We start from the raw sequence: 17,321 nt of genomic DNA, 5'->3' as shown, positions 1-17,321 counted from the left end.
CATAGAGAGAGATGGTGCTATGTAAGTGAGCAGGCTTCCTGGTTGACACGTTTTGGGATTAGAAAGATTAAATGGTTCATAGTAAACAGAATGTTTTCGGAGCAGGCCTATCTTGTTTAAGGGCCTTTAGCCATTACTCAGATGACATTTGTGTAGCTCATCTCCATATTTTGTTAGTTTGTTTAAATTACGTGAGTAATGAAAGGTGTAGTTGATTCTGGCTTATGTGTTTCAGATGACTTATAAATCCTAGAAAAAAAATCACCTATCAGAATTAAGATGATTCTGGTTTGTGTGTTTTAGATGACATAAATCCTTAAAAAAAAAAATCACCTATCAGAATTAACATGATTCTGGCTTGTGTGTTTTAGATGACTTATAAATCCTTAAAAAAAAATCACCTATCAGAATTAACGCAAGAATATATTTTTTCTTTCTTTCTTTTTTTTTTTTTTTTGAGACAGGGTTTGGTTCTGTTGTCCAGATTGCAATACAGCAGTGCGATCTTGGCTCACTGCAACCTCTACCTCCTGGGCTCAAGTGATCCTCCTACTTTGGCCTCCTGAGTAGCTGAGACGACAAGTGTGCACCACCACACCACGCTAATTTTTGTATTTTTTGTAGAGAGGGAGTTTCACCATGTTGCCCAGTCTGGTCTTGAACTCCTGAACTCAAGTGATCCACTTGCTTTGGCCTCCCAAAGTGCTGGGATTACAGGCATGAGCTACCACACCTGGCCTCAAGAAGAAAATTTAAAACTCAAGTAGTTGTATTAACAATAAAGAGACCGGGCATGGTGGCTCATGCCTGTAATCCCAGCACTTTGGGGGGCTGAGGCAGGTGAATCACCTGAGGTTGGGAGTTCGAGACCAGCCTGACCAACATGGAGAAACCCCGTCTCTACTAAAAAATACAAAATTAGCCAGGCATGGTGGCGCATGCTTGTAATCCCAGCTACTACAGGAGAATCGCTTGAACTGGGGAGGTGGAGGTTGCACCAAGATCGTGCCATTGCACTCCAGCCTGGGCAACAAGAGCGAAACTCCATCTCAAAAAAAAAAAAAAAAAAAAGAATATATATATATATACACACACACACACTATATATATATATACACACACACACTGTATATATACACACACACACACACATATATATAAAAATTTGGGCATTAAAGTTCCATCATACCTTTCTTTTTTTTTTTTTTTTTTGAGATGGAGTCTCACTCTGTAGCCCAGGCTGAAGTGCAGTGGGGGGGATCTCGGCTCACTGCAGGCTCCGCCTCCCGGGTTCATGCCATTCTCCTGCCTCAGCCTCCCGAGTAGCTGGTACTACAGGCAACCGCCACCGCGCCCCGCTAATTTTTTGTATTTTCAATAGAGACGGGGTTTCACTGGGTTAGCCAGGATGGTCTCAATCTCCTGACCTTGTGATCCACCCGCCTCGGCCTCCCAAAGTGCTGGGATTACAGGCGTGAGCTACCACGCCCGGCCTCCATGATACCTTTCTACCAAATAAAACGTTTTGCTGAATTTAAAACACATGGTTCTCCATAAGAAATTTTCGGCTGGATACAGTGGCTCACGCCTGTAATCCCAGCACTCTAGGAGGCCGAGGTGGGCGGATCACCTGAGGTCAGGAGTTCGAGACCAGCCTGGCCAGCATGGTGAAACCGTGTCTCTACTAAAATACAAAAATCAGTTGGGCGTGGCGGTGCATGCCTGTAATCCCAGCTACTCTGGAGGCTGAGGTAGGAGAATCACTTGAGTGAGTTTCACTGCACTCCAGCCTAGGTGACAAAGCCAGACTCTGTCTCAAAAACAAAACAACAACAAAAAAAGAAAGTATATTGATGGGTAGTTTGTGGGAATACTTTATTTTTCCATTTACAAATTTTTCTGTTTTATTAAGGGAATCTTAATTGGGTAACTAAGGAGTTCACCATTTTTAAAAACTGCAGCTGGTATCTGTTATGAAATTTGGTATGCTTTGTAAAATAGCTCCCTGACTTTGCTTGTCGTAATAGCTCAGTTTGCTAATAGCAACAATGGTTGTACCAAATTATTCTGTTTCTAGGCTTTTTTTTTTTTTTTTTTTGGTCAGACTGTCAGTAATAAGAAGTCTCTAGATTATACGCTTTGTTAGTGTAGAATTTAAAATATTAAATAGTGTGTACGATAAAAACAATTAGGTAAAAAATGTGTTTTTCAGTTTTGTTTTTTTTTTTGTCTTAAAGGTAACTCTGTTTTGTTGTTGTTGTTGTTTTGGGACAGAATCTTGCTCTGTTGCCCAAGCTGGAGTGCAGTGGCATGATCCTGGCTCACTGCAGCCTCCACGTCTTGGGTTCAAGAGATCCTCCCACCTCAGCCTCCCAAGTAGCTGGGACAACAGGTTTGCACTACCATGCCTGGCTAATTTTTTTTTTTTTGGAGGCAGAGTCTCACCGGGCTGGAGTGCAGTGGAGCAATCTCGGCTCACTGCAAACTCCACCTCCTGGGTTCATGCCATTCTCCTGCCTCGGCCTCCTGAGTAGCTGGGACTACAGGCGCCCGCCACAACGTCCAGCTAATTTTTTGTATTTTTAGTAGAGATGGGGTTTCACCGTGTTAGCCAGGATGGTCTCGATCTCCTGACCTTGTGATCCACCCACCTCGGCCTTCCAAAGTGCTGGGATTACAGGCGTGAGCTACCGCGCCCGGCCAATTTTTGTGTTTTTTATAGAGACAGGGTCTCCCTTTGTTGCTTTGGCTGGTCACGAACTCCTAGGCTCAAGCAATCTGCCCATCTTGGCCTCTCGAAGTGTTGGGTTTACTGGTGTGAGCCACTGCACCCAGCTCTAAAGGTAATTCTGTAAGTGACAAAGGATATCAGTTTAAGGGACAATAATTTGACAATGTTTAATACCTTCACCTTCTCCAATTTTATTCTCTGAAATCTATCTATTCTTTATTTTTGTTATTGTTTTTTGATTTTTTGAAACAGAGTCTTGCTGTGTGACCCAGGCTGGAGTGTAGTTGTGCGATCTTGGCTCACTGCAGCATCAACCTCCTGGCTCAAACGATCCTCGCACCTCAACCCCCCTGTAGCTGGGACTACAGGTGTGCGCCACCATGACCAACTAATTTTTGTATTTTTTGTAGAGAAGGGTTTTGTCATGTTGCCTAGGCTGGTCTCAAACTCCTGGACTCAAGTTTTCTGCCTGCTTTGACTTCCCAAAGTGCTTGGATTACAGACGTGAGTCACCACACCTGGCTTCTACCTAATCTTTAAAACTCAGCTGAAATGCTTGTCTGTGAACCTTCCTTATACTGGTTGGAAGCCATCTCTTCCTTGAACCACTAAAGCTTCTTGTTTTGTCTCATAGGTCATTTGTTATATAATGTTCTGTGTTGTTATTATTAATTTATGTGTCCTTGGCTCTTAGTGGGTCAATCTGTTTGAGAGCAAATAGTGACATATCTTCTTTTTGTACGTTGTGTGGTAGCTGAGCACAGTATATTTTTTTCTTTTTGTGTTTTTAATATTTGATAGTAGTCAAGCTTGCAATAAGCACAGTATTTTTACATATAGCAAATGTTTCATTGATATTTGTTGAATGCACGGAGTAGGGTAGAATTTTTAATTTTGTCCTTTTTCCACTTTCTATAACTTTTTCATTTGAGTTGATACAATGATAATGGTGGTATATTCATAAGAAGGCTTATTGTCTTAGATTGAATCATTTTATGATCTTCTATATATCTCTCATTCAACAGTATTGTATATTTTCAAGAGTAGCATTTAGTACTTAGCCTACATTAGTGCTGCTAAGGTGGTTAATTTTATGAGTTCATAATGACATCTGTTCAGGGTTGCTGCTTTGTCCCTAAAACCTCAGAAGCCCTCATGCTGTGGGATGACCGTGGGTGCCTCCATTCAGTCCAGTCCCTTCTTCTTCTTTTTTTTTTTTTTTTTTTTTTTTACTTTTCAGCCTCCCAAAGTGCTGGGATTACAGGCGTGAGCCACCACACCTGGCCTAATGATGTAATTTCTATTATAAAATAACGACTGGGCACTGTGACTTATACTTGTATTCCCAGCACTTTGGAACATTGGGACGGAGGATCACTTGAGCCTAGGAGTTAAAGGCTGCAGTGAGCTATAATTGTGCCACTGTACAATTATAGCCTGGGTGACAGAGCAGAACCTTATCTTTATTTTTTATTTTATTTATTTATTTTTTTGAGACAGAGTTTCACTCTTGTTGCCCAGGCTGGAGTACAATGGCATGATCTCGGCTCACTGCAACCTCTGCCTCCCAGGTTCAAGCACTTCTGCCTCAGCCTCCCAAGTAGCTGGGATTACAGGCATGCGCCACCATGCCCAGCTAATTTTTGTGTTTTTAGTAGAGACGGGGTTTCTCCATGTTGAGGCTGGTCTCGAACTCCTGACCTCAGGTGATTCGCACACCCTGGCCTCCCAAAGTGCTGGGATTATAGGCGTGAGCCACGGCGCCCGGCCAGAACCCTATCTTAAAAAAAAACAAAACGCATGCAAGCTCAGCACAAAGGTGTTCTGAGTAGACATGTCAATAAACCGTACACTCATTTGAATGCCTAGTGCTAAGAAGACAAAGATGCCTAGGCCAATGGTCGTGTCCCCAGGGAGCTCATATTCTAGTACATTCATTCAATCTGTTGGGGAAGCTGAGAAGGTCTAACACAAATGTGAAAGGTGAGAAGGACTTCTTTTAAACAGTTTCATGAAAACTACATTTACTGAGTTAGTATACTTACGTGTGAAAAGTTTATAGGGCTTCTTTTGGCATGAAAACAAGAAAAACTCAGGGTTTCAAAATGCCTCTATATCCTTGGGGGAATATGAGTGATGATTTTGTTACCTAATCATGGAAGTGAAAAAGAAGTGCTATGCAAATTGGTGTTGGGCATGTAATTACAGAGGAGTTGCATCTGAGCTCACCCATGTGTGTTCTCCTTGGCATCTGTTCCTAGGGCCAAATTAGCAAACATGCCCTCAAAGGTATGGGGTTTGATGTTTTTGTGGAGGGTGTAACAGTTGAATGGTGGAAATTGCTTAATATTGGCTATTACAGCAGTATGAGTCTCTTTATGTTGGCTTGCTATTGTATTTTAAGACAATTTGGAAAGAGAGTGAGTTTTATTGAATCAAATTTATTCTGATTGGGAAAAATAGTAATGTAAATAATCTTTTGCAGCCTCCATTGATTCATTTTGTTCTGCAACAGACCTTAGGCTTATAGTCTGTCAAAATGTGCAAGGGAGCAACTGTATTTGAGATGCTGTATTTAATTTAAATGTCAACCATGCAGCCAAACTAATCTATTTCTTTGGACTCTTTTCCTTGGTGAATTTTAGAACTGAGTGGAGGTTAAAACCATAAGAAAGTTAGGTTGGGCACGGTGGCTCACGGCTGTAATCCCAGCACTTTGGGAGGCTGAGGTGGGTGGATCACTTGAGGTCAGGAGTTTGAGACCAACCTGGCTAACATGGTGAAACCCTGTTTCTACGAAAAATACAAAAATTTGGTCATGCCACTGCACTCATCCTGGGGCACAGAGAGTGAGTCCCATCTCAAAAAAAAAAAAAATTAGCTGGGCATGGTGGCGCGTGCCAGCTACTTGGGAGTTTGAAGTGGGAGAATCACTTGAACCTGGGAGGCAGAGGTTGCAGTGAGCTGAGATCGTGCCACTTCACTCCAGCCTGGGTGACAGAGTGAGACCCTACTTAAAAAAAAAATTTATATATATGTGTGTATATATATATTTATATCTGTGTATATATATGTATATATATTTTTATATATATATGAGAAAGTTAATAAATCAGGGAAGTTAGCCAGTAGGAAATGATAATATACAAGGGAACAAGTAAGAGGGACTATGGGAAGTGATATTTTTTCCAGTAATAAAAGGCATGGTTTGATTTTTTTTTTTTTTTTTTCCTGATATGGAGTTTGCTTTTGTTGCCCAGGCTAGAGTGCATGGCGTGATCTCGGCTTACTGCAACCTCTGCCTCTCCAGTCCAAGCCATTCTCTTGCCTTAACCTCCTGAGTAGGTGGGATTACAGGCACCTGCCACCATGCCCAGCTAGTTTTTTGTATTTTTAGTAGAGACGGGGTTTCACCATGTTGGCCAGGCTGGTCTTGAATTCCTGACCTCAGGTGATCCACCCGCCTTGGCCTCCCAAAGTGCTGGGATTACAGGTGTGAGCCACCACACTCGGCATATGTTTTAAGACAGGAATTTGGGCTGGAAATGGAGGTCTCTGTTGTTTGAAAGGCCTCCCTCTAGCAAGTCAGTCATGTTGAAAAACACCTTATCCCCGTGAGCATGGAAGGAGGCCTAACTAGGATCGTTTTTCTTTTCTTTTCTTTTTTTTTTTTTTCCTGAGATGGAGTCTTACTCTGTCACCCAGGCTGGAGTGCAGTGGCATAATCTCGGCTCACTGCAACGTTACCTCCCAGGTTCAAGCAATTCTCTTGCCTCAGCCTCCCGAGTAGCTGGGACTACAGGCATGTGCCACCATGCCCAGCTAATTTTTGTGTTTTTAGTAGAGACGGAGTTTCACCATGTTGGCCAGGCTGGTCCCAAACTCCTGACCTTGTCATCCGCCTGCCTCAGCTTCCCAAAGTGCTGGGATTACAGGCGTGAACCACCACACCTGGCCTGGGATCCTTTTTCTAATACAGTTTTCAGGAAACCCATTATAATACTCTTCTGCTTTTGAGGAATGAAGGGAATTGCTCCCTTCTCACCATCACTGCCTTTCCCCCACACCACCAGGTGGACTTAAGCCATTCCAGTCCTTCCAAGTAGCCACCAATTGCTGATTATCACTAAGATTCTAATAGCCACTGTGCTAGGACACATTTGTAGTATCATGAGCTTTCAGCCAGTTTGGTAGATAAATTATCTTGGAAGCAATTTTATGAGTTCATGTTTTCATTTTCCTTAATGTGATCCTTCCAGTTTTAAAAGATGTTACACATAATTAGTGCATGAATTACTGCAGTGGTGGAGATGAGGTAGGAGGTTTCTGTTCTCTGCTGTCCCCCCTCTGTCACTTTTTGGAACATTTCAGCTCTTTCTCAGAGCCCCAAAGTATATTTCGAGATTACTCTTCTCTTCGTCTCTGCCCCCCGCAATCCACCTTTTCTGGGAAGAACTGGGAAGAGAAGACCCTTATTATTCTTACTTTCATCAGTGCTAGGGGGAATGCTGGAAATTTGTAAAGTGGGGTGGCATAGTAAATGATCTGGGTAGATGTATGTGGAGCAAGGGAAATAAATGTATTAAAAAATAATAAAAATATCCCTTCAAAAGGACTGTCCATCTGTAAGGAGGCTAGCTGAAGCTGTTAGCTCCTTTAGTGTCTGCCTCAGCTTTGGAGCCTTCTGCCAGTGGTTGAGCGTAGCAGTGATTAAGAGCTTTGCCTTTTCTGCCCAGTACTACATTCCGCTGAGTGGCTGTCTTTGCTCCCAAGCTCTCTGTTGGACAGGCTTTGTCAGGTCTGCATTGTGGTCTGATGGTTCCTCCTGCCCAATCCTGCTCTTTCTGCACTTCTTCCAGAAGTTACTTACCATTAAACTTTTTTCATTCTGAATTCTGTTTAGCATCTGCTTCCTGGAGAATCTAATCTGCAACACAGTTCTTACATAAAACACCCTATTTCCTTCATTTTACTGGTTTTACCTCAGACTTTGCGTATCATGTCATAGGAGTATAAATGAGATGCCTGCCTCTGTGTGTATGTTTTCTTTGTAGAAAATTTAGGGACTACAGATAAACACAAAGAAGACATTTTTAAAATTATCAATAATGTTCTCACTAGAAGTAACTGCTGATAATGGCTTATTTTGGCAAACTTTATTTATTTAAGATGGAGTCTTGCTCCGTTGCCCAGGCTGGAGTGCAGTGGAGCGACCTCAGCTCACTGCAACCTCTGCCTCCCGGGTTCAAGCAATTGTCCTGCCTCAGTCTCCTGAGTAGCTGGGATTACAGGCACGTGCCACCACACCCGACTAATTTTTGTGTTTTTAGTAGACACGGGGTTTCATCATGCTGGCCATGCTGGTCTCAAACTCCTGACCTCGGGTGATCCACCCGCCTTGGCCTCCCAAAGTTCTGGGATTACAGGCATGAGCCACTGCACCCAGCCAGTATTTTAACAAACTTTAGAGAAATGCATGAGTATTCAGCTCAGTAAATTTTTTACAAACAAAAGACATCTGTGTAACCAGTACCCAATCAGGAAACAGAACTTTACTAGTACCTCAGATACCTCACTTGTAACAGCATAAATTTTGCCTCATTTTGAACTTGATATCATTGTAATCATACAATATATATTCTTCTTTTTTTTTTTTTTTTTCTTCGAGACAGGGTCTCACTCTGTTGCCCAGGCTGGAGTCCAGTGGTGTGATCATGGCTTCCTGTAGCCTCGAACTCTTGGGCTCAAGCAATCCTCCTGTTCAGCCTCCTGGGTAGCTGGGACCACAGATGAGTGCCACCACACCCGGTTAATTATTTTTTTATAGAGATGGTGCCTCATTTTGTTGCCCAGGCTGGTCTCAAATTCCTGACCTCAAATGATCCTCCTGCTTTGGCTTACTAAAGCGTTGGGATTATAGGGATGAGCCACTGTGCTTGCCCATTCTTCTGTGTTCTGTTTTTTGTTTTTGTTTTTGTTTTTGTTTTTGTTTTTGAGATGGAGTCTCACTGTATTGTCTAGGCTGGAGTGCAGTTGCCCAATCTTGGCTAACTGCAACCTCTGCCTCCCAGGTTCCAGTGATTCTCCTGCCTCATCCTCCCAAGTAACTGGGATTACAGGCACGTGCGCCACTAAGCCTGGCTAAGTTTTAGTTTTTTGTTTGTTTGTTGAGACAATCTCACTCTATTGCCCAGGCTGGAGTGCAGTGGAATGATCTCGGCTCATTGCAACCACCGCCTTCCAGGTTCAAGTGATTCTCATGCCTTAACCTCCCTAGAAGCTGGGACTATAGGCATACGCCACCACGCCCGGCTAGTTTTTGCATTTTTAGTAGAGATGGAGTTTCACCAATGTTGACCAGGCTGGTCTTAAACTCCTGACCTCAGATGATCCGCCTACCTCGGTCCCCAAAGTGCTGGGATTACAGGTGTGAGCCACTGCACCCGGCCTAATTTTTATATTTTTTAGTAGAGACGGGGTTTCACCATGTTGGCCAGGCTGGTCTTGAACTCCTGACCGCAGGTAATCCGCCCGCCTCGGCCTCCCAAAGTGTTGGGATTACAGGTGTAAGCCACTGCATCTGGCCTTCTATCTTCTTTTGCTTAACATTATGTTTGAGAGATTTATTTATATGTATGTAACCTATGGTTCTTTGCTCTATAATATTTCATGGCAAATGTACCACAATTTATCTGTTCTGTTGTTGATAGACATTCATGTTCTAGTTTTTTACTGCCTGGATCTCTTATGATATTTTCTATTGTAAATATTGCCTTGTATTTGGTATTTTAGCAAGTGAAGCCTATTCTTGGCTTCTTCATTTACTATCTTCTTTCTTTTTGTTTGTTTGTTTGTTTGTTTTTGAGACAGAGTCTTGCTCTGTGGCCCAGGCTGGAGTGCAATGGCATGATCTCGGCTCACTGCAACCTCTGTCTCCCAGGTTCAAGCGATTCTCCTGCCTCAGTCTCCTGAGTAGCTGGGATTACAGGCACGCTCCACTACACCTGGCTAATTTTTGTATTTTTAGTAGAGACGGGGTTTCACCATGTTGCCCACGTTGGTCTCGAACTCCTGACCTAAGGTGATCTGCCCGCCTCGCAATCCCAAAGTGCTGGGATTACAGGCATGAGCCAGTGCACCCAACCAAGAATTACTATATTTTGTAAATGGAAATAACCACTACTAAAAACAGAATTCTATAAATAGGATGATGTCTTTTGTTTCTGGCAAAGTTAACTCGGGGTCAATGCCGCAGTTGCAGGCACTGCTGGCGAGTATTCTCGGGGCAAACAAGAAAAAGGTTAAGTAACTCATCCTGCATAAAAGCTTAGAAAAACTGTTCTTTCCTTTCTTTCTTTCTTTTTTTTTTTTTTTTTTTTTTTTGAGTTGGAGATTCGCTCTTGTTGCCCAGGCTGGAGTGCAGTGGCACGATCTCAACTCACTGCAACTCTGCCTCCCAAGTTCAAGTGATTCTCCTGCCTCAGCCTCCCGAGTAACTGGGATTACAGGCATGTGCCACTATGCCTGGCTAATTTTGAATTTTTAGTAGAGACGGGGTTTCTCCATGTTGGTCGGGCAGGTCTCAAACTTCTGATTTCAGGCGATCTGCCCGCCTTGGCCTCCCAAAGTGCTGGGATTACAGGTGTGAGCCACCGTGCCTGGCCGAAAACCCGTTATTTCTTAACCTATATTCTCAGAATGTTGTTACTCTTTGCAGGACCCAGAGTTAGTTTTTTCTTCAGAGTTTGAGGTCTTAGATCATTGTTACTGGCCAAGGAGGCTAGTTGCTCTTCTCTTTGCTATCAGTCAGTCAGATCCTTGAGTTAGAGGAATTGTTGGAGAACAAGTTTTCTGGTTTATGGTTATACCAGAACTTGGCTGCCACTCTGGTTTTCAGTGAAGAGAAAAAATGTAATCAGAAGCCTTTGGGGATGGGCTTGGTATTTGAGCTGTACCTGTCGAATTAAGGTGGCTCACAACTGGTGTTGGAAAGTGCTGAAGAGCAGATTTCATACTGAGAGTGGAAACGAAATTATGAAGAGCTTAGATATGCATGCCTGAATTGTTTCTGAGCTGCTTTCAGTGCAATACTGATATTTGTATTTTACCTATTACAGCTGTTGAGTGGGATGTCATGGCCAGCTCCTCAGACAGTGAAGATGACAGTTTCATGGCTGTGGACCAGGAAGAAACTGTGCTGGAAGGGACAATGGAGCAAGACGAGGAGCCCCACCCAGTATTGGAGGCTGACGAGACTAGACATAATAGGTCCATGTCGGAGCTGCCAGAAGAGGTTTTGGAGTATATCCTGTCCTTTCTGTCACCATATCAGGAACACAAAACTGCGGCCCTTGTCTGCAAACAGTGGTATCGACTTATCAAAGGTACTGTGGATAGGAGAAAGGTTTATTTATTGATTTCAAATTTCATTGATTTATTTTTAGACTCCAAATTTAGTTTTTTTCCTCCCTTAAATGTATTATGGTTATAAAATCTGGTATTAGATGATACTACATTTTCTTTTTTTTCTTACCCTGGTTAGTTTAATGAACAGCTTGAATACTAAAGTATCTAATCCCATTTGCATTTTTTAAAATGAGGATTCTTTTTAAAAGCTTCATATTCTTAGAGTTGATCTGGTTAATCGTATTGTTCTTTTTTTTTTTTTTTTGAGACAGAGTCTTGCTCTGTCGCCCAGGCTGGAATGCAGTGATGCAATCTCGGCTCACTGCAAGCTCACCCTCCCGGGTTCATGCCATTCTCCTGCCTCAGCCTCTGGAGTAGCTGGGTCTTCAGGCGCCCATTACCACGCCCAGCTAATTTTTTGTATTTTTAGTAGAGATGGGGTTTCACTGTGATAGCCAGGATGGTCTCGATCTCCTGATCCATCCGCCTCAGCCTCCCAGGTGAATTAATAGTATTGTTCTTGAATGGGCAAAATAGAAATGGATGTGGCATAATAGTAATAGCCAATGTGAACATAGCTTTTATCATGTGTCAAGCACTATTGTAACTGCTTTACATTCACATAGCAAACTATGACTAGAACATACTGCATTTTATAGATGACAGAACTGAGTGAGGCACAGTTAACTTATTTACATGGGTAGTAAATACAGGTTTAAAGATTCACATTCAGGCAATCTGGCTTTAGAGTCCATGCTCTGATTAAGGCTGCATATTGTCTCTGAGTAGCTACTTTTAGCAACTGTGCTTTCTTGAAAGCATTTGTCATTTGATTTTATCTCTAAACAGCAAAGACCCTATGGACATCTTTTACTTTTTAAAATATGTTTCTTGGCCGGGTGCAGTGGCTCACTCCTGTAATCCCAGCACTTTGTGAGGCTGAGACAGGCGGATCACCTGAGGTCAGGAGTTCGAGACCAGCCGGGCCAACAAGGTGAAACCTTGTCTCTACTGAAAATACAAAAATTAGCTGGACGTGGTGGTGGGTGCCTATAATCCCAGCTACTGGGGAGGCTGAGGCAGGAGAATTGCTTGAACCCAGGAGGTGGAGGTTGCAGTGAGCCGAGATCACCCACTGGACTCCAGGCTGGGCGACCGAGCAAGACTCTGGTCCTTTTTTCATCCTTTTCCTAATCAAGATTTCAACTTTTTGCTAAATGTTTAGGTTGCTAGACATGCTGTATTTTTAATTAGCAGAAAGTAGTTAGTGGCTTCATTGCATCTTAAGCGGAAAGGGCCTGCTTTTTGTTTGAAGATGATCAGTCAAGTTGAGTAATTTTTGATCAAGTGAGGGTTGTCTCGATGTGTTCTTTCCTGGGGGAACAAGACAGCCAGAGATATAACAGAGAACAATCTTTAGATCAGAATCAATCAGTTTTAAAATATTTTCCTTGCATCAAGGTGGTTCTCATGGGGAGGGAAGTCCTTGTCAACTCCCAAAGTCCACCTAGAGGGCTAACAGCCAGCTATTGAAACTGCTCTATGGGCCCTGTGCTTATTTGATTATAACTGCTAATACTGGCACACACAGCCTGCTTCTATATTCTGAGTTGACGAGCTCTTCAGGAGAGATTGGCTCCCTGCACTGTGGAAATACATGCTTTCACTTCTCAAATAAAGGGAGGAAAACCACAGGTAAGGGACTATGATTTAATCAAATATATGAATTTATCCTAGGTTTTCTTTGGCAGTCTTATTTTGGTTTTCTTTTCTTTTTTCTTTTCTCTTCTCTCTTCTTCTCCCTATCCTATCCTGTCCTATCCTTTTCTTTTCTTTTTTCTTTCCTTTTCTTTCTTTTTTTATTTTTTTAAGAAAAGAACCCTACCCTAGTACTCACAGTCTTAAATCGATCTTTCTGGCAGAAGTCTCTGATGAGATAGTTTTGTTTCTTTGTTTTTAATTTTAATAGACTTTTTTTTTTTTTTTTTAAGAGCACTTTTAGGTTCACAGCAAAATTCAGCAGGAGAAACAGATTCCTCTGAGCGGGCACAGTGGTTCATGCCTGTATTCCCAGCACTCTGGGAGGCCAATGTGGGCGGATCACTTGAGATCAGGAGTTCAAGACCAGCCTGCCAACATGGTGAAACCTCATCTCTACTAAAAATACAAAAATTAGCTGGGCATGGTGGTGGGTGCTTGTAGTCCCAGCTACTCGGGAGGCTGAGACAGGAGAATTGTTCGAACGTGGGAGGCAGAGGTTGCAGTGTGCCAAGATTGAGCCACTGCACTCAAGTCTGGATGACAGAGTGAGATTCCATCTCAAAAAAAAAAAAAAGAAACAAAACCAATTTCTCATTTACCCCCTATCCTGACACATGTATAGCCTCTCCCATTATCAGCATCCCTCACCAGAGTGGTACATGTGTTACAATTGATGAACCTATACTGAAACATTGTTATTATCCCAAAGTCCATAGTTTACATTAATGTTCATGCTTGGTGTTATGTATTCTATGGGTTTGGATGAATGTATAATGACACATATCCACTGTTATAATATCATAATAGCTTCACTGCCCTAAAAATCCTGAATACTCTCCCTCTTTATCCTTTCCTTCCACCAACCTCTGGCAATCACTGATTTTTTTACTGTCTCCATAGTTTTGCCTTTTCTAGATGGTCATATAGTTGGAATCATATAGTATATAGCCTTTTCCGATTGGTTTCTTTCACTTAGTAATATTTGCATTTAAGTTTCCTCTTTTTTTTTTTGGAGACAGGGTCTTGCTTTGTTGCCCAGGCTGGAGTGCATTGGCGTGATTTTGGCTAACTGCAGCCTCCACCTCCTGGGCTCAAGTGATCCTCCCATCTCAGCCACTGGAATAGCTGGGACCACAGGTGTGCACCACCATGCCTGTGTAATTAAAAAAAAAAATTTTATAGAGATAGGATCTTGCTGTTCCCCAGGCTAGTCTCAAACTCCTGAGCTCCAGTGATTTCCTGCCTCAGCTTCCAAAAGTGCTGGGATTATAGGCGTGAGCCGCCGTGCCCGGCTTCCTCCATTTCTTTTCATGATTTCTTTTTTTGTTAGTGCTGAGTAATATTTCATTGTCTAGATGCACCGCAGTTTGTTTACCCATTCAGTTACTGAAAGGGCATCTTGGTTGCTTCCAAGGTTTGACAATTATGAATAAAGCTGGTGTACATCCATGTGCAGGTTTTTCTGTGGACATAAGTTTTCAGCTTCTTTGGGTAAATACCAAGGTGCACAATTGCTGGATCGTATGGTAAGAGCATGGTTAGTTTTGTAAGGAACTGCCGAACTGTTTTAAGTGGCTGAACCATTTTGTACTCCCACTAGCAGTGAATGAGAGTTCCTTTTGCTCCACAATCTCACCAGCATTTGTAGTAGTAGTTGGGATTTTCATCATTCTCATAGATGTGTAGTGGTATTTCATTATAATTAGCGTTTCCCTGATGACAAATGATATGGAGCATATTTTCATGTGCTTATGTGTTATCACGTATCTTCTTCGGTGAAGTGTCTGTTTCAGGTCTTTGACCGATTTTTATTGTGCGTGTGGTTTTTTTTTTTTTTTTTTTTTTGAGGCAAGGTCTTGCTCTGTCACCCAGGTTAGAGCACAGTGGCATGATCATAGCTCATTGCGGCCTCAACTTCCTGGGCTCAAGCAGTCCTCTCGCCTCAGCCTCTCGAGTAGCTGGGACTACAGGTGTGTACCACCACACCCAGCTAATTTTTATATTTATTTATTTATTTATTTATTTTTGTAGAGATGAGGTCTCACTGTGTTGCCAGGCTGGTCCTGAACTCTTGGGATCAAGCGATCTTCCCACCTGGGCCTGCTAAAGTCCTGGAATTATGAACCACCATGCCAGGCCTTTGACCCTTTATTTTGTTTGTTTTTTTGAGACAGAGTCTCACTGTATTGCCCAGGCTGGAGTGCAGGGGCACGATCTCGGCTCACTGCAAGCTCCACCTCCTGGGTTCACGCCATTCTCTTGCCTCAACCTTCCAAGTAGCTGGGACTACAGGCGTCCGCCACCACGCCTGGCTAATTTTTTGTATTTTTAGCAGAGACGGAGTTTCACCTTGTTAGCCAGGATAGTCTGGATCTCCTGACTTCGTGATTCACCCACCTTGGCCTCCCAAAGTGCTAGGATTACAGGTGTGAGCCACCACACCCGGCCTTGACCCGTTTTTTAATTGGGTTGTTTGTTTATTAATGTTGTTGAGTTTTTTTGTTTGTTTGTATGTTTGTTTGTTTTGAGACAGAGTCCTGCTCTGTTGCCTAGACTGGAGTGCAGTGGCACAATATTGGCTCACTGCAACCTCCGCCTTCTGGGTTCAAGTGATTTCTGGGTAATTTTTGTATTTTTAGCAGAGACAGGGTTTCACTATGTTGGCCAGGCTGATCTCAAACTCCTGACATCAAGTGATTCACCTGCCTCATCCTCCCAAAGTGCTAGGATTACAGACATTAGCCACCACGCTCGGCCCTAATATTGTTGAGTTTTAAGAGTTCTTTGGATATTCTATATAACTGTCTTTTATCAGATATGTCTTTTGCAAATATTTTCTCTCAGTCTGTGGCTTATCTTCTCATTCCCTTGGCAGTAGTTTTCACAGAGCAGAAACTTTTAGTTTTAATGAATTCTGGCTTATCAATTATTTTGAGTAGGGGATAAGATCTTGCTTTGTCACCTACACTGGAATCTAGTGGTGTGATCAGGGCTCACTGCAGCCTCGACCTCCCAGGCTCAAGCGATCCTCCAACTTTAGCTTCCCAAGTAGCTGGCACTACAAGCACATGCCACCACACCCGGCTAATTTTTTTTTCTTTTTTTTCAGATGGAGTCTCACTTCATCGCCCAGGCTGGAGTGCAGTAGTGCAATCTTGGCTCATTGCAACCTCCACCTCCTGGGTTCAAGCAATTCTCCTGCCTCCACCTCCCGAGTAGCTGGGATTACAGGTGCATGCTACTACACCTGGCTAATTTTTGTTTTTAGTAGAGACAGAGTTTTACCCTGTTGACCAGGCTGGTCTCAAACTCCTGACTTTAAGTGATCACCCACCTCGGTCAGCTTCCCAAAGTGCTGGGATTACGGGTGTGAGCCACTGACCCGGCCATACCTGGCTAATGTTTTAAAAAATATTTTGTCGAGACAGGGTCTCCCTGTGTTGCCCAGGCTGGTCTTGAGCTCCTGGGCTCAAGTTATCCTCCCACCTCGGCCTCCCAAAGTGTTAGAATTACAGGTGTGAGCTACCACGCCTGGTCATTCTTTCTTTCATGGATCATGTCTTTGGTGTTGTGTCTAAAAAGTCATCCCCAAGCTCAAGGTCATCTAGTTTGTCTCCTGTTATCTTCAAGGAGTTTTATGTTTTACATTTAGGACCGTGACTCATTTTTAGTTCATTTTCATGAAAGATGTCTATATTCATTTTCTTGCATGTAGATTTTAATTTGTGTCACTTTTGGAAAAGGCTTTTTTTTTTTTTCTTTAAGAGATGGAGTTGGCCAGACGCGGTGGCTCACACCTGTAATCCCAGCACTTTGGGAGGCCGAGGTGGGTGGATCACAAGGTCAAGAGATTGAGACCATCCTGGCCAACATGGTGTAACCCCATCTCTATTAAAAATACAAAAAAAAAAATTAGCTGGGCGTGATGGTGCGTGCCTGTAATCCCAGCTACTCGGAAGGCTGAGGCAGGAGAACCACTTGAACCCAGAAGTTGGAGGTTGCAGTAAGCTGAGATAGCGCCACAGCACTCCAGCCTAGGTGACAGAGTGAGACTCCATCTCAAAAAAAAAACAAAACAAAAATGGGGTCTCCTGGCCAGACATGGTGGCTCACGCCTGTAATCCCAGCATTTTGGGAGGCCGAGATGGGCAGATCACTTGAGATCAAGAGTTTGAGACCAACCTGGCCAACATGGTGAAACCCAGTCTCTACTAAAAATGCAAAATTAGTTGAGTGTGGTAGCACACGCCTGTAATCTCAGCTACTTGGGAACCTGAGGCAGGGGAATCATTTGAACATGGGAGGTGGAAGTTACAGTGAGCTGACATTGTGCCACTGCATTCCAGCCTGGGCAACAGAGTGAGACGCCTTCTCAAAAAAAAAAGAAAAAACACACAGAGATGGGGTCTCCCAGCCTGAGAAC

At 43.0% G+C, this 17,321-nt stretch overlaps 1 protein-coding gene across 3 annotated transcripts in view; it reads left to right on the top strand.

The window, feature by feature from the left end:
* The window catches only part of FBXO42 (F-box protein 42), an 83,228-nt gene that overhangs the window by 19,925 nt on the left and 45,982 nt on the right, over nt 1–17,321 (top strand). Inside the window, exons 1-3 of one of the 3 annotated variants that reach the window (XM_025370129.1) lie at nt 9,736–9,893; nt 10,849–11,115; nt 16,008–16,129. Coding sequence is in view for 2 of the 3 variants with exons in the window: in XM_025370111.1 (XP_025225896.1) it covers nt 9,857–9,893; nt 10,849–11,115 (304 nt within the window). In the remaining variant the exon portion in view is untranslated. Of the gene's footprint in view, nt 1–9,735; nt 9,894–10,848; nt 11,116–16,007; nt 16,130–17,321 lie in introns of those variants that run through there. The other 2 variants (XM_025370111.1, XM_025370120.1) reach the window with 2 other exon arrangements.

Source organism: Theropithecus gelada, chromosome 1 (assembly GCF_003255815.1).
Source record: "Theropithecus gelada isolate Dixy chromosome 1, Tgel_1.0, whole genome shotgun sequence".
In the NCBI taxonomy this organism is placed as follows: Eukaryota; Metazoa; Chordata; class Mammalia; order Primates; family Cercopithecidae; genus Theropithecus; species Theropithecus gelada.
Note: the sequence above shows the minus strand (reverse complement) of the source record. Positions and strands in the feature narration are given on the sequence as shown.